The sequence below is a fragment of the Rhea americana genome, unplaced genomic scaffold, assembly GCF_003343005.1.
Source record: "Rhea americana isolate MKP2758 unplaced genomic scaffold, rheAme1 scaffold_101, whole genome shotgun sequence".
Taxonomy (NCBI): domain Eukaryota; kingdom Metazoa; phylum Chordata; class Aves; order Rheiformes; family Rheidae; genus Rhea; species Rhea americana.
This window is the reverse complement of record NW_028185051.1, coordinates 2,039,421-2,065,280: the sequence shown is the minus strand read 5'-3', so window position 1 is coordinate 2,065,280 and position 25,860 is coordinate 2,039,421. Positions and strand designations below refer to the sequence as shown.

The 25,860-nt window shown below is 36.2% G+C and overlaps 3 protein-coding genes across 6 annotated transcripts in view; 2 read left to right on the top strand and 1 right to left on the bottom strand.

The window, feature by feature from the left end:
• The first annotated feature begins 816 nt into the window (after positions 1 to 816).
• LCA5L (lebercilin LCA5 like) lies at positions 817 to 14,707 on the top strand. The gene is given in 8 exon segments (XM_085305081.1): positions 817 to 990; positions 993 to 1,106; positions 4,100 to 4,614; positions 5,359 to 5,496; positions 7,409 to 7,508; positions 11,292 to 11,401; positions 11,697 to 11,829; positions 13,860 to 14,707. Coding segments are annotated over 8 exon segments (1,884 nt in total). The 5' UTR covers positions 817 to 857; the 3' UTR covers positions 14,501 to 14,707.
• A 1,352-nt stretch (positions 14,708 to 16,059) lies between these two features.
• The window catches only part of GET1 (guided entry of tail-anchored proteins factor 1), a 21,486-nt gene continuing 11,685 nt past the window's right edge, over positions 16,060 to 25,860 (bottom strand). The window contains exons 1-5 of one of the 4 annotated variants that reach the window (XM_085305041.1): positions 25,106 to 25,293; positions 22,290 to 22,455; positions 20,729 to 20,796; positions 19,738 to 19,852; positions 16,060 to 17,755 (exon numbers count right to left, since the gene is read on the bottom strand). In XM_085305041.1, the coding sequence (XP_085161167.1) occupies positions 17,682 to 17,755; positions 19,738 to 19,852; positions 20,729 to 20,796; positions 22,290 to 22,455; positions 25,106 to 25,195 (513 nt within the window). In that variant the 5' untranslated portion in view covers positions 25,196 to 25,293 and the 3' untranslated portion in view covers positions 16,060 to 17,681. The other 3 variants (XM_085305060.1, XM_085305050.1, XM_085305068.1) reach the window with 3 other exon arrangements.
• Positions 25,609 to 25,860, top strand: part of HMGN1 (high mobility group nucleosome binding domain 1) — a 6,196-nt gene continuing 5,944 nt past the window's right edge. Inside the window, exon 1 of the mRNA XM_085305026.1 lies at positions 25,609 to 25,771. Within this exon, the coding sequence (XP_085161152.1) occupies positions 25,757 to 25,771 (15 nt within the window). The 5' untranslated portion in view covers positions 25,609 to 25,756. The remainder of the gene's footprint in view (positions 25,772 to 25,860) is intronic.

The following is a 25,860-nucleotide window of genomic DNA, read 5'->3' as shown; positions in this document are numbered from 1 at the left end:
AATTTTAAAATAAATAAACAACATACCAAAAGATTAAGAAAACTTTTATTTTACTCTCTAAAATAGATGCTCTGTTATGCAGCTTTAGTTACTTCTATATACTCTGCCTGTAATGTTAATATAATAGTTAAGATGATTGTTTTATTTTAATGTACAGCTTAAGTTTCTGGTCTAATTTATGATGTAAATTYTGAAAATATGGCCAAATTGATTTTTATTACATAAATAGACTGTTAAAATTACATAAGAACACAATTAGAGTTATCAGTTAAATCAATTTCTAGACAGCATCTAGGGACTTGTCAAACAATTATTTTTTAATATTTACAAAGCAATTTTTAACTATTAAGCAAAAATACAGCTGAACCTATCCCTTGTTAGGTTAATCATGGGCAAAATATATATATTACAAACTGTGGTATGTATTTGCACTGAAATAGTAGCATCTTTRTAAATCTTCGGAAAACATATGCCAGTACTATATTAAATTCTGAGATAAAAGGTATTTCATATTGCAGTTCTTTCTGGAAACAGCCTTACCCACATACATAATGTGRGTATAACTTCTATAACTAAGACCACATAGTTATTTTTAGTGGACCAAAGAGTAATAACAGTACTTTTTGAAAGGTAACTTTGTAATTTTTAGTATTGTTTAGTACAGTTTAGTACTGTTCAATATTGTTTATGTTAAGCTTTTTATGTGATCAACTCACTAACATTCTGATTCCTGATAGGTTACAGATGTCATTTTTTTAAGTCTTCTACAAGCAACATAATGATGAACTCAGATCATTGTTTCCTCCATATTTTAGTGCAAGAAGATAATAAGTCAGGAAGTGGCACAGAAAGCAGGGATGCTAATGATTCTCCAAAAACAAATAAAAGTATTAAAAGCAGCATCTGTGGCAAAAGTAATGATTGTAGGCAATGCAGTAGAGAATATGAAAGTGAAAATTCTCATGCTAGCTATTCTGAGGACTTCATCAGTGACTGCTCAGAAGCAGCTAGAAGGAGCAATGATTTAAAACTTTCAGGAACTGAAGAGAAGAAATCACAGAAAAAGAAGAAAAAGAAAAAAGGGCAGCATATGGTCCCCCCAAAAGGTAAAAAGGTAATTTGTTTTCTAGTAGTAGTTAAGGAAGAGTGTCCTGAGAAATATAGCTGTTTGCCTTTTTTGGCTTTTTCTTTCAGTAGTTAGAAAGGTTTGGGAAACAGTTTCTTAGTGCAGAAAAAATGAATAATAAATCATTTCAAAAACAGGAATAATATTTCAAAAACAGCAGAGTGGAGAGTAGAGAGGTAGAGATTCCCTATATGTTTATTGCACAGCACTCAGTGATCCAGGAGGCAGCATATTCACCTGTGATGCACAAACACCTTTGCARTCCTTATTCCTCATTATTGAATCTGGGGACTTGAAAATAGCACTCCAACATATACTGTAAGTTCTCTATTTTTGACTGCATAGCATGATGAGTCTGAGAAGCCTTTCCTGAGGAAAAGTTACTCAAAAATGATATGTTTGAACAAAAGTGTCAGTTTGGACAAAAAAAGCCATATATTTGCCAACTTAGTCATAGGATATTATATAAAATGAAATTTATGCTTCAATGGCCTGGCCCTATAGGACAAATATATTCCCTTTATGTAAATGGTAGCAGTGAAGAATCCTTTATTTATGCGTTTTTTAATATCTAGACTTAGCTATAATTTCTTAAATCCCACCATCATGAGTCAAAAAAATGACTATAAAACTGGTGACCCATTTCCTCCTAAGCATCACAATTTCACTTAGATCTACAAAATCTGAAAGACACAAATATACCAAAAAAAGAGAAAGTAAACTCTGATTCTCTGTTCTATTACATAAGTTTTATGCCAGCATCAAGAAGTTAACCTGGTRCAAAACCACAGGACCAGAAAAAGTAACCGAATATTTTTATCTATTTAGCAGAAAACATCATTATTGGCTACTGRCTTTGTTGGGTTCTCTAAATAGTTGGTTTTAGTTATTCATGGCAACTTGTCATCATCAATCTCCCAGGAGCAAAAAAAAAAAAAAAAAGTTTTTTATAACCTCTGATCAGTTTTTTTTCACAGAACATGTTAATTTTTTTTTCACTTTTGGAAGGGCTTGTTCATCTCTGATCTTGCTTAATGGCTATAATTTCTTCTCTGTTTACCTGAATCTCTACAGCATTTCTCCTTAATTCATTTAAAGCTTAGTAAAAGAATAAACAAGTCTGCCAAATCAGTTTCTCCTCCTTGCCATTCCTGATCTCAAGTTCTTTCTGTCCTTWCCTTTGCTATCACTGTGAATTTGATAAGGTTATTCTCCTCATACAGCTTTGAATGAATTAAGCCCTATCTACTTGCCTACGCTTTGTCTTCTGTCARTATAGTTGTCAGAAAAAAGAGCATCAGGTTTGTGTCCTGAAACAACGGTATATCAGATATTTAGGGAATAAGAACAAAGGCTAGATGGGGTGAGTGCTCCCCTCCATAGCTTCCAAACTTCCCGCCATTATCGTGTCTACTTTATTCTGCCCGACCACCATCATAATTTCCGTATCATCTTTGGGCCTTATTCCATGCAGTACTATGGCTTAAGGCTTCTCAGCTTTGTCAAGTAAGCAGCTTTGATGTTTGCTGCCTTGAAAACAAGATATCGATACCAGAGCCAAGGCAGGAACAGCAACCCTGTCCTGGGAAGGGGAAGAAAAGGCCTGGACAGAAAGCTGTGGAGAATATGAAGGCTGGTCCAGTTGACACCAGCAGGAAAGGGAAAAGACAGGAAAAGGTTCTGCTGCGGAGAGGAACAATTTGCTTTGCAGAAGCAGCTGCCCTGATCATCAAGCATAGATAGTGGAAGCAATGAGGCCATGGCTTTATGCTGCCTTCAGCAGTCTCCTTTTTATGCTACTGATTTGATATTGCTTGTGTTCTGCAATTGTGTTTCCTAGATAGGGCCTGCTCTTTTCAATAGTTCATATGCAGATTACCCACTGAATTCAGTGGAARTGCTTAAAAAAATCTGCCTCTTATCTTGGGTTTCTTTTGGGGGGGGGCAGTTAGGACCTTGCCTGCTTTGTTCTTAAAATGTTGCATGATATACAAATAATAATMTTCCAGCAAAATACTGCTTGAAATGCCTTGAGAGCTATTTGTGAAAGTTTGTCTGGAAGGGGGTGAAACACTCAGATAAACAGTCTTGACTATTTTCAAATTCTAATTATGTTTTAGGAAAGAGAAATKAGAGTAATACACTTAGAATGATAGGCCTTAAAGATTTTTTTTTAATTACTATATAAAAGCAATGTAGACAATTGTGCAACTGTTCTGTAGTTATAAGCGCATACATAAAGGTAAAAAACTTAGTTCCATTCAAAGATGATTTGAAAGTTCTAGAAAACTGSTAAGAATTCCAAGCTGCCAAGAAATTTAAACATGTACTATTGTGATCCCCCTCCCTTTTTTTTGAGTTCTTATGGGTCTATAGATTACTATTTTTTTTTCTTCCATCAAAGAATTTCCCTATTTAAGATCCAGGTCCTCCTTTGCTGAAGCCTGTGGGAATCTTTCCAGATGGAATAATTTGCTTCATCAATCCCCAATTCACAGATGTATTAGTGATCTGAATGATTTACAGAGAAAGAAAATGTGTTTCTCTTGATGTTGGAGTAATTGTTTTAAATAAGCATGCTTTACTAAGTTATTCACAGAGTATTTATTGCTATTTGCCTCAGAAGATAGCACGTACTTAGCTACCTTTCTAATGAAGTATGAGCATGATGGCTATCGAAATGTCTTCAGAGAACGAAAGCAATGAATCTTGACCTCGTAAAGACCTAGTTAGTTATGCCTTAGGGCAGCCATGCATGTGTATATATATACACAGACATACAAAATCTGCATGTATTTRTCTATGAAATACTTGAATATTGGGTTCTTAGTACCGATCATGGGCATTTTGTCAAATACAGTACATTTAAGTAGTTTGGATGAGGAATATTTGTACTTACATGAACAATAAACATAAATAGTGATTTTGATGTCTCAGATGACATAATACCATTTTGCCTTGGTCTGAATGCAGGAGGGAAGAAATTGCCACCTAAGAAGATGCAACATAAGAATACTTCATTTTTAAGCCTGAAAAATAATACAATTTCCCAGAAGAAAAATGCAGTGGCTCAGCGAATATCATCAGCAAAATTTCAGAAAATTAGAGAGCTGAAAAATGAACTATTTGATTTACAACACAAGCTAGAAGCATCAAACTTAGAAAACCAGATTCTGAAAAAGCTTCAGTGTCGGCACTTGAAAGCAATAGGTAGATATGAAAATTCAGAAAATAACTTGCCTGATCTTTTGGCAAGACATTATACTGAGGTAAGAACTTTAAGGAAACTCCTGAGGATATCTCAGGAGGAAGAAAGACAGACATCCAGGAAGCTCAGAAAAGTTGAAGCAGAGCTGCTAAAAAACAAAGATGCTTTGCAGGCATTGCATAAACTTTCGGAAGACAAGGCTCTTGCAGAGAGAGATGAACTTAATCACAGATTATCAGTCTTTACAGAAAAAATAGAAGTCAATAATAAGAGAATACAGGTAATAYGTGCATACCATTGTATTTGTGGAACAATAAGAAGAGACTTTCTGTGCAAGAATAGTRGAAAGTTTTTAGCTGTTTCTTGTCAAATTAATGCTTCTGATTCAACCCTGTAACACTGAATATTCTTTTCAATCCACTGCTGTCCAGAACAGCTRGGTCAGAAGTGCATATATCTTTTCTTAGATGATAAAAAAGGCAGTATAAGCAGATGAATTCAGACTCTCTTCTGAAAACTTTCTATTTAAAGAGRTACCAGTGAGAAACTGTAAAAAGCTTGCAAGATGGAGGCCCAACTTATAATTTTAGTAACTAAAATTTCAGAGCATTTCCGAGTTCTGATGATAAAGTACTTGCTAAAGTACCAGTATTCATGCACACTAAGCCTCCTTATGCTGCCACAGTTAATAGATCTCTRTGTGAATAGAAATGATGTCCTAAAATTTCTCCAGGATGATTATATTCATTAATTCATCAGAAATGTAATGTACAGATTTATTTTTCATGTTTAAATGCAAAATATGCTTTATTTTCTTTAGTAAAATTAGGTTTGAAACTAGTTTTTGTTCATTTTTTTAGAGTATGCTTTGGGATACTTTGTCATACCTGTCATACATTTCAGAGGAATATAATTATTAGAATCTTTTTGTTGTTTAGCATATTTATTTTTAAAATATAAGAACTGAAATTCTTGAGCAGTCATACTGAGTACATTCATAATTTAAAGTATGTACTTTTTTAAGGTCCTCGAAAAACTGCTGAAGTTAAACAATAGCACCTTTAATCGTCAGCTGGCGGATGAGAATAAAAAAGCTGTTGAAGCTGGAATAATTGCAAAACACTTGCAAATGGAAATTAAAACTCTTCACCAAAAAATTAAGGTATTCAAAATTTTAAGTAGGTTTCTGTTTCTACAAGATGGTTCAAGTATTTTAATGTATTTAATTTCTTCTATTCCTTTTCCCTCATTTATATTATTTAGTGTTGGAACATTTGGTTTCTAGCTGAGTATGTAGTCTGTCAAAAAGTCAGAAAATAAATGATGAAATTCTTGTAGGGTTTATTTGTCATAACAWTTTGAACAAGTAATCCCTACAAACTTGTTACCGCTTTGATATATGTAGGTCAATATATTCATCTGTTATTTTTTTATGAGCTGCCTTTCAAGAATACTTTCCAATCAAAATGAGCCAAATACTACAGTCTGCAAAACTAAACTTTAATAATTAAAAAAAAAAAAAACTTGTGTAAATGTTTCAATAGCTTTTTTTTTTTAATTCCAGCATAGTTTTTAGACATGAATATTTTTTCAAGTTCATCTCTTACTGTAATATTTGTAAACCAAACATAGCACTATACTACTAAATGAAAAACTGGAAGTGACACTGAATAGAAATAAAAAGCAAAACTGGCTCAGCTGTTATATCATGCAAGTAATTCATAAGAAAAACAGTACACATTCCACATTCCAAAAAACATGAAAAATTCTTGTAGTTTTTAAAAATCTAAACTGTATTTGTAATACAGTTAAAATACGCTTACTTTATTTCAGTATGAAATGACTGATCCATCTGTTGATCCTTGTAGGGAGCTTTTCCTTCTTTGTGGGATCACGAGATGTTATTTTGTCTTTCCAGTCATTGTCAAGGGTAGAATGGGCAACTCCTGAGGATGCATGGAGATGTGCATTTCTATACAGAGGCACTGTTTGTCCCTTCTTAGCTCCTGGTGGGGTGCAGAAACATTCCTCCTGGTCTTTGGCAGCATCACTGCAAACAAGGATTGCCCAGCCGCAAAATCCCCATGAACTGTTGGGCAGGGAAAAGGGTACAGCASTGCATCCAGGCCCTGTGTCAGAGATGCTGGAAGGGCACTTGCAATACTAATTCCTACCACACAGTCTGAGCTCCTACATAAGCAGATCTGGGAAAGGGGAATAATTAAAGTCCCAGGAACACTAATGTAAAACTGTTTTGAAATAAGAATTGTTTTAAAGTATAGTTTTCATCATAACACTTGTCTGAAATATTTCAATTTCATATGTTTTCCAGAGTTTTCTGTGTGTCCCATTCTCTTAATGTAATCTTTAGATTCACAAAACCTTCATTTTTTTTGAAGCAGACATGCTTACTAACCTTATTTCTGTGCCAGGATGGAGTTTATTCTTACATATTTTTAGGCACCCAGCTATTCAGACCCTTCAAGGTATTCAATCCCTATTGAAATCAACCTGTATCTGCARTTTAAATGCAACTCCTATTTTTCCAAACTAAGAAGAATAGATACAGTGAGAGTGTTACTGAAATTCTTCTTTTGTGTTTAAGAGACATTTCAGTATGGAAAGAGAAGGCTCGCAAAATAGATTTGTAAAGTGTGTCCCTGAAATTTGTCACCTACCAAGTAGTAGGTTGTAAATCAGAACAGTCAGAACAGTGTTTGCAGTAAACAGTCACTTAGTAAAAAAGGTCATGGAAGTGAAGCCAAAAATACTCTGAACAAAATGACAAAGAAAAACAAATGAAAAAAAATCATTAGAGAAGGCTTCCTCTTCTGAACACCCTGCCACGAGAAAGATCATGCAGGCGTTCAGGTACACTCTTAGCCTTAAAAGAGGGAAAATTCTGAGTTGGCCCATGAAAGATGACTGATGCCCATTGACATAAATAGCAAAGTCACCACATGGCCTAACATAAYGCAAAATTGCTGACAGTCTTCTTTGCGTGGGATAATTAAGTTGGTAGAAAGTAATTCTTAATGCATATCAGAAGCTTAACGGTGTTTACTTCTTCCTAGGAAAAGGAACGAGAACTGTGCATAAGAAATATATAYGCAAATCGGATGCTTAAAATTTCGAAGGACAAAGGTGATTCAGTACCTCATGAAAAAAGTACATGTATGTTCGTTTTCTTCTGTTATTTAGTTAGGTGAAACTTGCACTGTTTTATAACTGTGGTATATATTCAGAAATAAAAGCCAAAATGGCACTTGTGGGCTAGAAGTATTCTAGCACATACAATTCAAAGACAAGTGCTTGTTTCTTTACTCATTTATTTTACAAATACAAATCTCTAGCCCATTTTTAATACTTAACCCAACTTGAAGCATGAATAGCACTTAGTGTACATACAGTTTTAGTGTAACAATGATGACACTGAAGCAGTGCTGCTATTTTAARTATCTGTTTGCATCAAGAGCTGTTTGCTGATCTGATTTTGACAGGGTGAAGTTATCAGTCCACATAACCTGTACAGACTTAATTTTTGCCCAGTCTGTTCCCCTCGACTTGGCCAGCAGAAGTAGCTATCCTAGGACTGGAATTTCCACAATGTGGCTTACTAAATCAAAGCACTTCCCAAACAACCTTACTGTAACAAGTTATCAGTTTTAATACAGCTCTTTTATATGAACAAAAATCATGAATTTGGTTGGATCTTTTAAAGTTATTTTCTCATCTTTAAAATTCTTAGACCCTCTAACTTATAAATAGCAGAAATGTTTAAATAATGGGTATTATTGAAGCTTCTGCAACTTTTATTTTGTTGAGGGAAAAGGAGAGGAGGTGTTTTCAGATAYGGTTTTTAAAGTTTAAAGGTGAGTCTGATGATCATGCTGTCAGCTTGTCAGAGAGGAGAGTACTTACTCTTTGTAGTCATTTGATTGCCCTTTTGAATTTACTTACCCTATGTAACCAGAGATTATTATAACCCAATTATTGTGTATCTTCTCAATTATTTCTATCGACAGAATTGATGTTGCTTAGAGTAATGTAGTAGAATAATAGAATAGAAAAACAGAATAAAGTAACAATAGAATAATAGTTAATTCTATAAACAGSAAGAAAGAGCTCTTTAATAGAGGGTATTTCTTTTACATGGATGCTCACAGGTATCAGAAAGAAATGTTTATCATATGTAATCTTGTCTATTTACCATTCCAAGAATAAATATCTTGTGTGGGATTCAGTTGCCTAATTATAGGCATCCAGTGCCATCTGAGATGTCCTAGCATATTCTGCTTGGCCCAGTAGTTGTTGTTCCAGAAGGACACKGGTGTACCATAGGTCCTGCGTTATATTGGCCAGCCTCATGTGGATACCTTGAATACTCGGCAGCATCTCAAATAGCATTAGGCGCCTGTGTTCAGACGAGTGAATCCAGCCCCTTGARACTGAGAGGACAACAGCTAAAACAATTACAGATCATACAAGCATTACATTGTCCRTATGCTCACTATACTCATCAGGGACAAAATGTTAAAGAATATAATTTTTTGAAGTATTTATAAACTTCTAAAAGATTGTCATATGCCTCAGATGTTATATCTGGATTTCACTGATCAGGTGCTTTATACAGAAATTGATAAATAAATTTTAAGTACTTTACCAACACCAAAAGTAACCTTTTGCTTCCTACACTAGAGCACAGTCATTCTGTCAAAATTCCCCCTCAAAAAATAATTTGCATTCCTTCATTTTGGATGGTGATCTGAACATTATTTCCCTGAGTTAAGCTCCTCCTTAAAATACTGGTCAAATATTTCTGCTGCTGAACTGAAGGAGAAATTGGCAATTTCTTCATATGGAACAGAAGAACATTCAAAATTTATTTACTGTCAAACAGAACTTCTGAAATATTGTACATGCCTACAGAATTCTTAACGATATCATATCAGTACAAAGTATTCTTGTAGTCAGTTGTTTACTTCTTTCCTAATACATTGCCTTTAAAAATCCATTGATCTGCATTAATGACAAGTGAACTACAGGAAAACAGGTGATAATTCAAGCTGTAAGATTAAAAAAATTCCTACACCTCACTGAGAGTCAGACTTTTAAAAATTTTACTCAGGTTTTTACTTGTACAATATTGCTATTTAAATTATAGTACTTAAATCACTGATTATTATTTAAGTTCATCTTTTCTTTAAGAAAGATAAAGGAGCATGGTTGGAGAGAGACCTGATATATTCTGTAATGTGAAAAGGTTCCTGGCAACGTTCTCTGATCTTGTGGTATTTTTGGCCAATAAGGGTTTCATTCTCTGCCTGTTTATGGAAATAGATGATTTAGAATCTAGAACTGGATTTTTTTTCTCTTTTACCTATTGACTTGAATTTTCCTATAACTGACTAAGAAAGAGCTACTTTCTTTAAGCAGTAGCTATTTTCTGTTCTGCATTTGTAAACATTTTTACTCAGCAGGAAAGAAAAAGAGAACTGTGGGGTTGCATTGTTATCACCCCAATAAACAGCTGAAGGTAGGCTTAGCATATGTGAAACAGATTTACATAAATAAAACTAATTTATTGAACAAATCCAAGAAATTAATTTCATAAACTCTCACTTAGAGGAAAGCTTGCTATGTTGTGGGAAGGTTAGGCCACACTGGCTCATCCAGAGGTACAGCTCCCCCTAGCTCTGAATCTAAGGAATGCTCAATGAATTTCTGTTGAAAAGGCATCTGAAGTAACTTGTTAACTGGTTCGAAAAGAAAACTAATTTCCTCCACATCATCAGTGCCATTCCAAATCTATTTATCAACATCCTTATTACTTTCAAGCCGCAAACACTTGAAGGTCATCATTTAGTAGATAGTATTCTTCCAATTTCAGAAAGCAAAACTGAGAACAAGTTTGAAGCTTGAGGTACGTAAAATCACACTTTTGCTTCTGTGTTAGCAACTTCCTTAGCTACTGTATTTATGTCAAAATTATTCTAACAGGATGAAAGMAGAAGGTACTGTTACTACCCTCCCCCTGCCATCTCCATGCAGACATTTCTTTTAAAGTTCCCTTCGGCCACTCCCTTGGAATCTTTCAAATAGCCTAAATATTTCAGATAGGGTTAAATGTTTCCTCCAAAGAGTTTGGTTCTGTGAAGCCTTACATAAATACTTAACTTTGAGCACGATTAGTAATCAAGTCGGAAGGCATAAAAACAAGCATACTCACTATCCTCTGTAGGATCAGAATTCAGGAACCTGAAAGCTGAGGTCCTACACCAGACTCTCTAGGGCAGGTTTGSATTAGAATGTTACCATGCAAATTGAGCAAATATGGGCTGTAAGGTATAGACGTTTTTGCCCGACTTCACGTGTTCTATCTGCACTGGACTTCTTTGTAGATCTGACTAAGACATTCAGGATTTACTGATGAAAATGCTCAGAACTACAGGTACCTGAATCATAGCCTTTATTAATAAAAAGTCAAAAATTCTTGGACAATGAAGTTTTAATAAGTCTTTGGACAGAACAGTTCCAACATATCTGTCTCAAACTCAGCAATGTTTTGTTTTAGTTATTATTTCCCTATTTTTCTTTATTAGCTGAGATACTCCTGCAATAAAGACAATGACACATTGTTTAAACTGTGGAATGCATTGTGGAACTATCATGCAGTGATATATACTTAAACCTAAGTTTAAGTGTCATAACCTAAGGCATTAACTAACACAACCTGAAGATGGATTCTTACTACGTTTATGTTCCAGTTTCAGCATTTATAAGTCAGACAGAATTTCTTTATTAAAATGCATTATGACATACAACAAAAAGATTAAATCCTAGACCAAAGGCTAGTATAAGTTTATTAGATTAGATATCTTTTGTTTCTGCTAACCATATAGTTCCAGAAACTACTCTATGTAGTGTATGTACTGTAATGATTTTTTTTTCCAACAGGTCCTAGTTTAAACAAATCAGTCCAAGTAGACAGACAGACTTTTAGATCACTTCTGCTGTCACAATACCAAACCAAGGAAACAGAAGAAAGTCCCACTCAGCTATCAAAGGTATGAAAGATCTAGATTAAATATCTTGTTGAAGTCTCAACTAAGTTGTATGTTATTCTATAAGTTTCAATACTATACCTAATATCTCAATTTGTCATCTTACCTTTCTATGATTTGCATTTTGTTTGAATATAATTACTGTAAATATTACAGAAAATATGTAGGGCAAAGGTTGCCATACAAAATAAGAACATAATAAAAGTAGAAATTAGTAATCTTTTTACTAGTATATGTACTTCTAAATGTCACTAAACAAATATTTTTACTTTACTGTTACCTTTAATTGTCAATTAAGGAGGAAAAGCATTCAGAAGATAAAAATCAAAAAGTTAAAGCCAATGAAGCACACACAGATGTCCAACATAGAATAGAAAAGCAAGCAACCAAGAAAATCCCAAAGCTGGAAACGTTTAATAGAACATGTAGAGGTATATTTTAACATTTTTGCTCAGAAACTCATTTGATCTTGTGAAAAGTTGAATGAACTGCTGATACTGATAATTTATATGGGTCTGACAGCATTAGCTGGCATCTGACAGACAGTAATTAGTTCAACAACAGAAAAATAAAGAGTCACTAAAATCCAGCTGCTGGTGGTGCTGCCACACTGAGAACAAACAAGCAGCACTGTATCAAGCATCTTTATACTGATGTACTGCTAACAGCAGTTTTAAAATATATTCCATTTATGTTGGTAAAATATAGTGCTTTAGCTAAAAGTACACTTTAGTTAATATTCTGTGAATTCCACACTAAACAGTGATCTCAAATTACTGGTTGTGAATTTTCATCATACTGAGTATCATAGGACATTTGTCTAGGGTTTGATTAAGCATGCTGGTCTAGATCGACTTTTTATCTATAAGGCCTTGATCTTCTCAACCATGTWTGCCTCAAACCTTTTAGATCCTAAAGGTGCTGCAGAATTTAATTATGTAATACTATTACTTTGCTCCCCTGAAAGGATGCACCTAGCAAAACACAAAACAAATTGAACTGTTCGGCAAAGTAAGTGTATGAATGAAAACTGTTGTGGAACCTCACAGCAAGATCAAGCGTTTTAGCCAAAAAAATTCAACAGCCAAGGTCTTAGCTAAGAAAATGAAGGCCTACATCTGCTGTTGAGAAAGAAAAGGAGTTCTTGAWGGGCTAGAGGTATCTCCGCATTACAGTAAGCACTGTAAATATACTTTCTGTAAGCCTTAGCCATTGATTGAGTWCTCTTGTAGAAGTTATATGCAACAAACTTGTTTATTAACAGCTTTATTTTGAAGAGATTTTTATTTTGAAGTAGCCAATGTACCTATTTCTTTAAGCAGTTTTGTCTTCCTAAAAATATTAATAATAATATTTTCATTACAGTAAGGCTTACGTATTCAACCAAGATCCAAATGCCATCATGCTAAATATTTCACGTGTGAGAGGAGGCTTTACATGACCTAAATTCAATTTAGACAAAASCAGGAAAAAGAGACTTAGTGATGAAGCAGATTGTTAAGATCACTTGCTAGATCACTAACAGAGCTAGAAATCTGGAATGCATTAACTTCTGTATTTTGTACTCCATCTTTTCAGCCAGAAGCCTTTCCAGAACCCATCCTTTAACCCCTCCAGGTAACTGAAGTCACCATTTGTCTTTGAAATCTCCTTTTAAAACTGACAGGAAACACAGGTCTTCTGATTCTGCTTGTGGAACACTCCCCTCGGTTTTGCATGACAGACTCTCTTCAGGCTTTCTCCAGTTACTGGTATTAGAGTTATAATGAAGTCTTTCAGTTATTTTCATTACTGTGACTTCATACTTATCCTTTAATTATGGATTTTTGTCTCATTTTGGAGGTACTCTGATTCTCTCCAAAACACAGAAATGCAGTTTTTCCTCTGCATAGACAAATGTATTTACTGTAGGCATTCAGTATACCTGTATCTTTTTATTGAAAAGCAAAACCAACTCAGTAGTAGGTCAGAGAGCTGTACTATATTCTGCCTCAAATCAAGTGATTTGTCAATTTAGAGAAAGAAAATTATAGCTATGTTTAAGTTCCATTTAAAAGCAAAAACATGACAATTAAGAGTTTTGATCTGATGTGGTTTGCCTGTTGCTTTATACATGACTTCTCTGGCCTTATATTTAGCCTTTAAGATACTGTGAGGCATTCACTACTGATTAAATGAATAAATGTGAAAATATTGTTTATAATAAAACTAAACATCATGAAAAGGTCAAAATAAAAATGCCTACTTAAATTCAATGGCACAACACGKTTAAATCTTGGCCCATCCAGCTATACTTATTAGTAAATAGCACAGTCATAACCCTCAAGACTGAAGAGCCATCAACAACCACTTATCTGTGAAATAAGAAAGTAAAACTTTCTTTCATTAATGCTTCATAATTGTCTAGGTTCCTAGACAATATATAAAACAAAGTCCTAAACCCCAAAATATTTGATTTTAGAATTTTTAAGGGAAAGCAAACCAGTAATGGAAGAACACATACATTTGGAATACATGGAAGAGGAAAAAAAGAGAGAAGAGCAAAAAAGTAAAGCTGAATTGCTTAAACAGGAGCTGAAAAAAATGATGAAAACTGAACAAACTCCTCTAAATGAAATCATAAAAGAGAACAATCAAGAAGGAGATGCAGTGGAAGACTATGAAAAAGAACAAAAGCCAGACAAACAATTAAATAATAGTGGGAAGGAAGACAGTAAACGTGTAACTTCTATTCAAAGAAACAAAACACCCATTAGACTGAAAAAACAATACATATTCTCAGAAGCCACTGAAAATTTGCATCATGGACTTCCCGTATCAGGTACAAAATCCAGAACAGGCAGCCTTTGCAACCACAGACATGCATTTCAGGAATGCTGTGCAATAGCTGAATCAAAAGTGAAAAATTCATTTGGACTATATGAATCGTCTTTTGGTAAAGTTACCAACACAAGGCAGAAGGACAATGTGGTTGAAGTGGGAGGCTGCACTCATATGACTTTCACTGAAAGGAAAAACAGTCTTATGAAAGAACTCTTCGGACCAAGCTGTGTTCTAAAAGATAACCCTTCAGATTATATCATGAGAGAAGTAGAGAAGTGAAAGAATGCATGGTTACACAAGCCAGACTTCAGAACACCACTACTAGCTTATGTGGACAGTCTAACACTAATGAAATCCATTTTGAACAATCTCAAAAGAACACACAAAATAATGATTTCGCTCAATATTCAAGTATATTAACCTGAATATAACTAATCTGTTGAAATACAGAGCATTTTCAACACTTACTGAAACATGTTTTACCTATAAATGTTTTTAACCTTCATAAAACATTAAATGTTACACACTAATTTTTTCAATGATTCTTCAAATATGATAGGTCATCAACTCAGTTGTCACAGAACACATTTTGGAGGAGGATCGTGATGCAATTTACTAAGAGCACCTTGACAGTTATGACATTTTAAGCTCTGAGGCATCCAAGGTAGTCTTTTGGGGGTAATTTTCAGTTTTGGAATCCTCTCTGCAGTTGAATTTTAATTATTTGCCAGCTCCTTGTGGAGAGATACCTGATTTCACAATGCTCCATTATTTGATTAGTACCAAAAAATGCACGAAATAAAATCTTCTTCACTCTTGCAATAATTTCCAGAATTCACACAGAATAAAAGYAATTTGATATTACATTGTTTTCACTAGCATTATAAAACTCTGAAGCTTCATTCTTTTCCACTGTTAGAAGTGATCAAAGCAATTTGCCTGGTAACTTCCACAGCTGACATCCAAAGATGAATGCACAAATGTAAACTATTGTTTTGGATAAGTCAGGCATATCCAGTTTTCAAAAAGACTTTAAAACATCCTGTGTTTAAGGCTGTGTAAGTGAGGGTAGAAGGATTACTTGTTTTATATCTCACAGTAATTCATGAAACATCAAATATTTGTTAAAAAGTGAAGAACTATCCTTATTGTTATTAAAGAGGTAACATTTAAAGAAGAACTTCAAAAAAATTATTCCCTAAAGGATTTAAAGATGATTAAGGTATTTTGATATGAATCTTCTTGCAATGTATTTCTCTTCAAAATCTTTAAGATTTTTTTTCCTTGAAGTAGTGATTAAGCTGTATAGTGGACTGATTTCAAAGAGGRTCAGTTTAGCGCAATCAGATGACCAGGTATTTTTCCTCTATGAACTATTAATACTTTCTATAATATATTTATTGATGTCCCCAAGTTCAGAGCAAACAAATACATATAATTCAACACTCCTATCTGTACTGACTATATTGCCCAACTCACCCAAATGTTTGACTAGAGCAGCCAACAGACCACATATTTGATTATCCAATGATAAGGGTGGCTAAAGAGTTAATAGCATTCTGAAGGTTTTAAATAATCCTGCTTTTCTTGACCTCTCCATGCTAAACTCTTTAACAAATTAAATGACAGTGTTAGCCACATCTTAAAATTCAAAAATATAYCAATGTCATAATTAAATAATCCATCCTCAATACTTCAAAAATAAATTAAAAAAAATCTAAATATGAGGCCTGTTGATTCAAACTCTTTCTCCTTAGACAAAAACATAGACTTTTTCTTGCCTTTTTTTTTTTTTTTTAGGAAAATTATTTTAACCTTAAAAGATTGATTAGAAAAACTGATAAGTTGAAAACTTTTATTTCATGAATAAAAACACAATTATTCATAACAGACTCAATCTCTACATTTTTTTCTTTTGATAYTTAATGCATTCATTTTCATGTTGGCTAAATGTAATCCCTAATATAAAAACAAATTTTAGTCTTTTTTTAAATTAGCATTTCAGAAAAACATTTCATGCATATACACACACAAAAAATATATCATGACCTTTTGAATTAATTTCTAAAGGTAGCGTTAATTATGGAGGGGCCTTGGCCGATCCCTGCAGGAACACAAAGGACTGGAATATAACAGTACTAATGTGTTTCACTGTACAGAGTGGGAAGACCCAAAGTCCAGCAGAAAACAGAAGGGTGTCCACCACAAGAGCTTTGCTCAGGCTCATGTCAGGGAAAAAAAAAAAAAAAAAAAAAAAGTTGTGTATTTGTAGATCAAGGACTACAAAACCATTCTTATGGGACAACAGTGCTATCAGTTGCAGATACCACCATATCACGGAAGATGCACTGTTCAACAGCCACAGTACTAGGCAGAATTTTGTCCTCCTTTAAACTCAAAATAATCATGGCTGTTTCCTGTAGCTAAATATGCAAGGCAGCTGTACTCCAAAATAGATCATTTTCCTCAACAACTGCTACCATCTCTTACTACTTTAGATATTTAAATCACTAATTTGCYTTTTTAAATTATAAGTGCTCCTGAGCTATCAGGATCTGTCATTAATATATATGTATATTGCAGCCATAGCRAAGTATCCTCTGAAGGAACAGCACAGTCTCCTACCTTATTCTTCTGAACATGAAGCTTTAGAATGCTGATTAGACCCTTCCTCCCAAAACATGGAAGGAACCAGTTTCTAGTGAGTGAATATCACTAGTTTCTAGGGATATGCCAGTTTGGGAAGCAGAAAAAAAATCACAAGGAAAGGTCGGTTTTCAATAAAAGCAAGAAAAATTTAAGCTTTCAGTGAATTTTAAAAGACAGGGCAGAAGAGGTAATCAGCCATCCTGCATTTGGCAACTGACAAAATCTCAAGAGGCAACATGCTGATTCTGCATATTGTATCAGTCCTACATTTTCTAACAGTCCAAGAATATCCCAATTCTAGTGTAGAAAAGCAAGGAGGTAATTCATTCTGTTTTACACTAAACCAACCAAACTACCTTCCTCTAGTCTCATCTGTCACCAAATATAATCCCATCTTTGGGTGAAATTGCCATATTATACAGCAAAGGAGGAACAAAGCTCTCAGAACAATTCCTAATGTAAGTGCATTTCCACCTTAAAGGTATAAAAATCTAGCATTTTTAGATCTTGGTGAATAAGCCATGACAAAGTTTTAAGGTTATGCCATGAATCATGGTCAAAATAGACTAAAAATGTGGTTTTATAGATAGCAATGCTTTTCTTCAAAAACTGCTGATTATGAACCTGAACAACAACAAAAAAAAAAAAAACACTAAGGAAAGATAATATAAAGGAAAAAGCACTGACAGATACCCAACTGAAGTAACAGAGATTAGCTCAGACTTCGTCTTTCACAAAAGACAACTGTTCCCGTTTTTTAACAGTAATAATGAAAACATAGTTTAGGACTCCATGGATTACTGAGATTCCTTCAGCTGAAAGGGTGAAGCATGATAGCTACAACTTTATTGCAAACCACAAGCCAACATGTAATTCCAACACCACCTGAAAGAGACATAAAACACAATGTAAGTCATGGCATCAACAGCCCTAAAGTACACCAGCTTTTGAGAACAACTTTGGCAGTTTCAGAAACAAAACTTAGAGTTACAAAGTCAGGGGGAACAAAATGTTTTTCTTTCTAGACACAAAYGTCTCTCTTCAAGGGATGACAGTTAAGCCCATGGTGGTTCTGAAAAAAATCTGAAGATTATCTGAGGAAGGGGGTACTGAACAACAGGAATATGAGCAAGCRTGTGGCAGTCTACCTACAAATTCTAAGAACATTCACCTAATGAAAAATGCTAGGGTTGCTAAACTTAAAGGTATGGCAAGTAACAAACTACTCCGGTAAAACCTAAATTCAGAGATTCAAGAGAAGTACAGAGGAAGTTTACCTCAAAATTTTAAATCAGTATTTTAAGACTATTAAATCTTGCTCTGCATACAGCTGTATGCAAAAACCCTAGAGAGTTTCGTTACTAATCCAGGTCCCTGGTACTGCTGTTTTAAATGGTCCCGTCATTCAGACTAGCACTGTAGTAACTGTATCTGTATGATAAGGCATGTCTTGATTATAATACAGCAGGAAAGCTGAGGTACAATGAAGAAGTGATTAAAGATTTATTGCATTTTTCTTGAAGGGCAGTGTTTCCAAGTTCATGTCCTATTAATGGGAGTTATGAAAGAAATCCATACGTTAATCAGAAAAAGTTAGCCATTTGCTTTAAAAGTGAGGTTTGTTTGCCAGTAATAAGGACCATGAAGCTTTTAGACATTGAGCTGTCATTTAGATTGACTATGCAAAAGAGGAAATAAACAGAGATAAAAACTTTAGATTTATGTTCTATTCTTATGCCAGGTACAGTTACACTCTTTTAAAAAGTAACACTACAAAAAATATCCACACCATAGGAGGTGAGGAAACTATCTTTTGGTGATTTTTTTCAATGCTTTTCTGTTCTCAACTTCATTATCTAGAAGAATTTTCAAAAGCAACCTCATTAATGTGTTTATCAACAAAGAYAACAAAGGAGATGTCAAAGCAAAGAGGGAAGGGAAGCATTTTAAAGCCATTAAAATGCTTTTTATTTAAATGTTTTGCAAGGATTGTTTTCTTATCCCACACAGAAATAGTTTTGTCTTGGCCAGTAAACACACTGGATAGGAACCATTTTTTAGATAGCTAATAAAATGGTAAGACAGCAACACATTTTAGAATTCCTCCTAAGGGAGTGGGGACTTAGTCTAATATGAAGATTTACCAGCTGTGTTATAGCTTGACAATAAATTTCAATGCTATACTGTCCAGTCATTCTGTCTACTTATCTCATTAGCATACAGCCATCACACCTTTCACTCAGAAACATGTATCTGAAACCTGTGATAATCATTTTGATTGTTAGTTTGYTAAACTGCCCAAAAGAAAAGGATTTAATTAGGTAAAAACACAACAAAAGTGTGGTAAGTAGCAAAGAGCACACCTAAGTCATTCTGGAGTTATGTTCCTATGAAATCTGAGCAGTTTATAAGAAACACATATAGTCTATGAAGTATTTGCCCATTTTAAATTTAATTTTACTATTTTCAGTGATTTTAATATAAAAATATTTCCAATTTGTAATCTTCTCCAGAGTGTATTCTATATTAAGACRAAGTTCCTCTGTTAGAAAAGAAACAGGAATGACAAATAGGCCATTTCACTATCAATTAATTAAACAAAACCTGTATACATAGCTAATGAAATGTTTGAAAATTCCTATGTTATTATTAAGAAATATATGGAAGTATTGTTTTTAATCATTACTTATTATGTTTTTTATCATTATATATGATGTATATAACATCACATACATGGCATATTATATGCTTTTTATCATTACATAATTATCTATCTATATATCAATATGTATATATATCATTTTATCATTGTATTAGCATCAGGTTTGGGATGATGGAAATTTATTTTTCCACTGTACAGTTCTTACCTGCCACCCCTGTAGGAAAGGCTACCAGGCGCTCCAGTGGAGCRAGCCATTTGCTTGGAAGCACTGTAACTGGCTCAGAATAGTACTTCCAAATTAGTGAGATCATCAAGGCAGCCTAGAATGGAAAGTTTTATTAGTTTCGATTACAATACACAAAGTACATTTCCACTGCTATTCTGAAGCAGCAAATCACAAATTCTCATAAAAGACAATAGTTTATTTATTATTTACATTGTTCTTAAGCAACTTCTGAACATTTTTAAAGCCCTTAGTAYGACCTTAACCTCACACACAATATTTAGAGGTAGAGGTGAGGCTCTGGAAAATACTGTATTCTTCTGAGACACCGGTTCCAAAGTAGCATAGATAAAGAACAGTAATACAAATCGTTGCATTCTGATGATTGTTTTTAGCCATAATCCTAGCCAGCTAGCAATTCAACCAGCTTTCACAGTACCCAAAAGATACCCTCAGGTTAAGCACCGACATCCTTACTAGCAGAAAATTCATGGAATTCTTTGGCATCAAATCTGAACTACAGAGACATCTGGTGAGGTGCTGTGGGGAAATGTGTGGCAGCTCTAAGTGGAGATTTGCATCGTAAGCAAAAGCCTGACATTTTGTATATTCTAAAACATAAGCAAAATGTATATACGTTTATCAGAAGTTTCCTGTGTCCAGTGCCTTATACAAATAAAAGAGTAATGGAAGAGTTAAGGTAAACTCTTATCTTGTCATCTAAAAATCCAAAAAATAAGACTTTAATTTAAACTTAATTTTTTTTTTTTATCCACAACTACCAGACCCCATCAGCAACATCTTCTCTCCTTTCTGTGTTTAAGAAACAGTTTCACCTTGGCATGCTTTGTGTCATGAGAATGTCAAAGAGCTGTGTGACTGACCATCGGTTAATAAATGCAGGAGAGTGGAAATGTAACACTACTGAGGATTTGCCTTAGTAATCTGTATTCATAATAAAATATTTACTTACTTGTAAGATGTAGAATACAATATTTATAACCCACTTTATTTTGGCTAATTGAGCAGTTCGGGCTTTTACTGTTAAAAGAAAAAAATATTACTCTGCGTTACTTATAACAGCAAATCGATACTTACATAGTTTATTAATGTATCACTCTTGAAATCAGAACATTATACTTAAACATCACACACCTGGTTAAAATCTTTTTTTAAAATGATTCACAGTTACATCAGAAGTACCCCTCTGCAAGAAAGCACTAGTAGTTTCTTAATTAATGCTACTCTGAAAAGTTTGAAACACTGATATCCTAGACAGAAAAATGTCACATATAATCAAGAACCCTATTTCCAAATGAGAACAGTCTCTGTGGCTACTAATTCAAGAACTTGCTTTAGACAAAGCATAAAATATGATTTTTCTCCTTCCTAAAAGGAGAAATGCTTAGCAGATGCACTTTTTGCTTTATTTCATCCAGGAAGATGGTTGAAACTATTCACAAGACTACTCCTTTGTTGAGTCAATCTTGGTCAGATTTAATACTAAGAATTCTTTTCCCAGTATCTGTTCTAGTACAGCACCTTAGACTAATATTAAGACACTCTCTGAAGACAACACATCTGCAGATAAAACAGTAGCCAGAAGTTTTACAAAACAGTGTTATTGGTTGTTAAGTAAACTACTCACATCTAGTTTAATTGAAATTACTGATTAATAATACTATTTCTCAAAACAATCCAAAACATCAAATACTGTCTTTTATACAAAGAAGAGAAGCATATAAACATCCACATCCATCCTGCACAGAGGAGGCAGACATAGCAAGTATTCTCCTTATCCTGTTAGAATCAGTTAGTGAGTTTGGACAAAGACAAGGGAAGCTCTGCTGCCAAAGGTTTATATGTGTTTTCTACCATGAGATGATGGCTTATACCACTGCAAAATCCTGATGGAGACAAAGCACTAGCTTTATCATAACAGCAACTGGATAAGGTCAAGTGGAGTTGCAAAACAATAGCAAAGCTTTCATCTGGTTACCTTGTAGATCAGCACTTTCTCTTTAGCCTCTTGTAGCACAACCAAATAGCCCCAGCCAAGTAAAGCGCTCTTTGTGCAGTGAAAATATGCAACCTTAATGTATTATTTCTTTTCCTAATGTCAGAGAACTTCCTTGACTTACTCAAAACATCTAGATGTACTAAGCGGACTGAAATATCTACCAAGAGACAAAGAATGAAAACTTTTGTTTTCCACAATTTCCTGATGAGCATCACTAAGAAACAGTTAACATGTTAAACAGTGAAGCCCAGGAAAATCCTTGTAAAAAGAATTTCACATCTAGGATTGCATACTTACCAGTGTATGCAGAACCATGGCAACTGGAAAATTAAAAAAAAAAGAAAGCCCTCCAAAATGGGGAAAAAAAAGGGAAGGGGGACAGTGGAAAGGAAATAAAAGGGGGAGCAAAAAGTGAAAGGCTATAGAGATAAGGAGAAATACACGTAAAATGGAAAAAATCTTTAGAATTTTTTTTCCCCAGAAACTTGATAGAAGAGTAAGTATTGCACTTTACCATGAGTTTTAAGCTTGTCAGTCATTTTGTTAATCTTTCTTTCCAGACGGGCATATCTAGCAAACTCATCCATCATACTAATGGTTGAGAGTTCTTGCTTCATGTTCTGAATTTCAGCTCTCATTTGGGATTCCTGCTCTGCATCCTTTTGTAACAGTCTGAATATCTAAGAAGTAAAGAAATAGTATCAGTTAGTTAACTAAAATAAAGTTTCTTTGATATTTATAAAGCATGGTTTCCTGTTTGCATACTCAAAAATCTGCCATAAAACCACCTTTTCATGAGAACYCAGGAAAACCTTGATTTCACACATTCCACAACATGTTTTGGAAGTCTGAGAATTCTTATTTTCATGGTTTGACTCAGAAATAAGCCAAGAATGGTCAAAGTAAAATTTTCCCTTTAAACAGATGATTTTCAACTTTTGTAATTAAGGTTAACTGCCTTCCCCTTCCCTAATTCTGCCTTCATCTCCTTGTTTTCCACTCTGCAATGATGCACTCTTTGGATCTATGATCACAAACAGCTGGTACTGCTTCCCTGGTCCTTCCTCTTTGGCAAGCCCTTTTCACSACTGCTCTTTAGAGCTTCTGCAGCTTATCTATCACTCCTGTTTCCAGCTCCAAGCCTCAAACAAGGGTCTAAACTAATTAACATGGAAAACTTCATTCATTTGACCTGCATTTTAGACTTCACCAATAATACATGGCTCACCAGCTGGGAACACCTCTCCTCTAGATTACAGATTGCTTAGCTTGTGCTGTTAGAAACACAAGAATTAGCATAATTGATTAGAGCTGTGATCCACCTAGCCTAGTATTTTATTGCCATCTCAAAACCAGAAACATGAATTTGCATTAGTTTTGTTTCTTACATCTTATTTATGCATTTAAATGCAGTTTTCTCATAACCTCTTACTGATTTCTTGGCTTCAATGATTTAGCAAGCATTTTGCCCCCTTGTCTAACTTTTCTGCTTCCTTTTCATGAGACATCATGTATTTGATGGTTCATGAAATCCTTTACCTTAAAAAGGAAGATATAAAAGATGTAGTAAAAGCCTTCTCACTTGCTCTTCCTTAGAAATCTTTCTAGCTTTCTCATTGCTTTTCTCTGACCTCCCAGACAACCATGCAATTTTTTATGCAAATGATTTTACCAGTACTGTAGGTCTATAAGAACATTACATTACTTTGTTGTGAACCACAGCAGAACATTGAGCAGGGATTTCTATTAGTCATTATTGTAACATTAAGTTCTGCTTACAAAATTGCTGTAACTTATACAGGATTTTTAGTGCATTATTCCAAGTGTGCACTGTTCTGTGTGACAATAAAGTTATGCGAATACACAGTATGATAGAAAATTGTCTAGTTTCTCACATACAGGCTTATTTGCCATATAGTTTATTGGTCCCTAATTCTGTTATCCACACCGACGTCCTTTCCACAGGATTGCTTAAGATCAGATCAAAGGACGTATTCCTCAGTGTTTGTGACTTAAAAATAACAATTTCTCCTATTACTTATAACTCCTCAATCTCTATATTCACTTATCTCCATTTCCAGAAATAGGCACGCCAATCTGTTCAAAGGGTAAAAGACGAAGCAAAACTATCTTTTTCCCTTTATCTTTTTTTTCCCTGCAATGTCTTTGATCTTTCTTATTCTGTTTAAACCCTTAATAGCCTAAAAGTATACCAGTTATTCTACAGATCTCCTATTTCTGCTATTATTAAATAACTTCTTTCTTTTATATTCTTAGCCATTTACTCTTCAAAATATACTTTGAATTTTCCAAGTGCTCATTTATTGGCTACACTAGCCAGGTTCCAAAATTCAAAGAAATCCCATGTGGCTCAGTTTTCCAAACTATTTTTTACAGAGTAAAATACATATACAGGCTTATATAGTGGCATCTCCTGTTTTCTCTCATTAAATTTACCTGATGTAATCGATATTAAAAAAACCCCAAACCTCAGACACACATAAACACACAGATATCAAGTACCACACATATCAGAACTAAGATGAATGTTATGTTGCACAGAGACAGTTACATGGACTTTCTGACTTTGAAACCTCCCCATCTGGCAGTCAGTAAGTTTTACTCTGTCATGAGCTTATTAATCTATTCTAGCATTAGACTGTCAATACCACGGTCGTTAAGGTAAGGCTAGGCAAACATCACGTCCCGAGTGTACTCCCGTACAACACAAACTGGAAACACCATCTCCCTTAAGATGCTGTAAGACAAATATATGGGTGCCTGAGAAACCATCATTTAATACACTTCATTTCAAAGGCCAGTTTATATCAAGGCTACTGAAGTCAACTATTACCATGATACAGCACTTCAGTATCTTCTGTCCATTATCAATCTCCCCAGTTGCTCCTCTTCTAAAACGAGGACTATGTAACGCCCTACTAACCAAAGCTTGAGGCGTGTCACGGGTGCTCCCAGCTACACTGGAAGATCCCGCCTGGAGTCCTTTGGAGACGGCACCGCTCCCCCGCCCCTCCTCAGTTTTCAGCCGCGAAACGTCCCCACCTCCGCCAAACACAAAGGTCGGGGGACGCTCCTCAAAAGAAGGCCGCGGGGACGCGCCGCCCCCACCGCAACCCCTTCCTCAAGCTGCCGGCCAAAACCCAGCGCCCCTCCCCGGCAACCGCTTTGTCTCGGCGGCAGGCGGGCCGCGGCCCCCTCCCCCCAGCGCCGCTGCCGGCGGGGGGCGAAAGGCRCCCGGTCATCGGCCGCCGCCTAACGGCCGCCGCCCACTGCCGCCGGCCGCGGGGCGGGCGCGGAGACGTCACTCACGATGGAGGAGCAGGAGGGCAGGAGGATCTTGAGCGCGTTGCAGAGGAACACCGAGCTCAGCACCAGGAGCCAGGCACCGCTCTCCGCCATGCCCCACCGCCACCCTCCCCCGCCTGCGCGGCGCGCGCGGCCCGCCCCTCCCCCTCCCACCGCCGATTCCCGCCGCGGGGGGTGGAAGACCGACAGCGGCACGTCAGAGGGGCTCGCCCTACACACCGCCGGGCGCCGGCCAGTGGCGGCGGGGGCGGGGCGACGGGGAGGCCTGGCCAATGAGGAGGCCGCCTCCCTGCAGGGGGCGGTGCCGATTGGGTGAGAGATCCCGCCTTGCGCGAGCCGGGGATGGGGGCGTCCCGCCTCCGCCGGGGCCGGGTTAACGCCCCGGGGGGGCGGTGCTGGCTGCGCGCGGCCGCTGCTGAGCGGGGCGCGCCCCCCCCCCTTCACCTCCCACCCCCGCCAATCCGGCTGGATCCTGTTGCGGTGCCGCTGGCGCTGCTGGGATGGGGGGGGAGGGGAAGCGGTTTCCCTGCGCAGCGAGGCTCGCTCGCAGGCAGCCGCAGCGGCTCGCCGCGAGACACCGAGCCCGCGCGGGAGCCGCCGCAGCTCCAGGGCGGGGGGTGGTGGCGGCGGCTCGCAGCCGCCGTGCGCTGCGCCATGCCGAAGAGAAAGGTGAAGCGGAGCCGCCGCCGGGAAACCGCGCTTCGCGGGGGGACCCCCGCAGGCGCGCCTCAGGGCCGGGCGGTGGGGGGAGCGGGGGG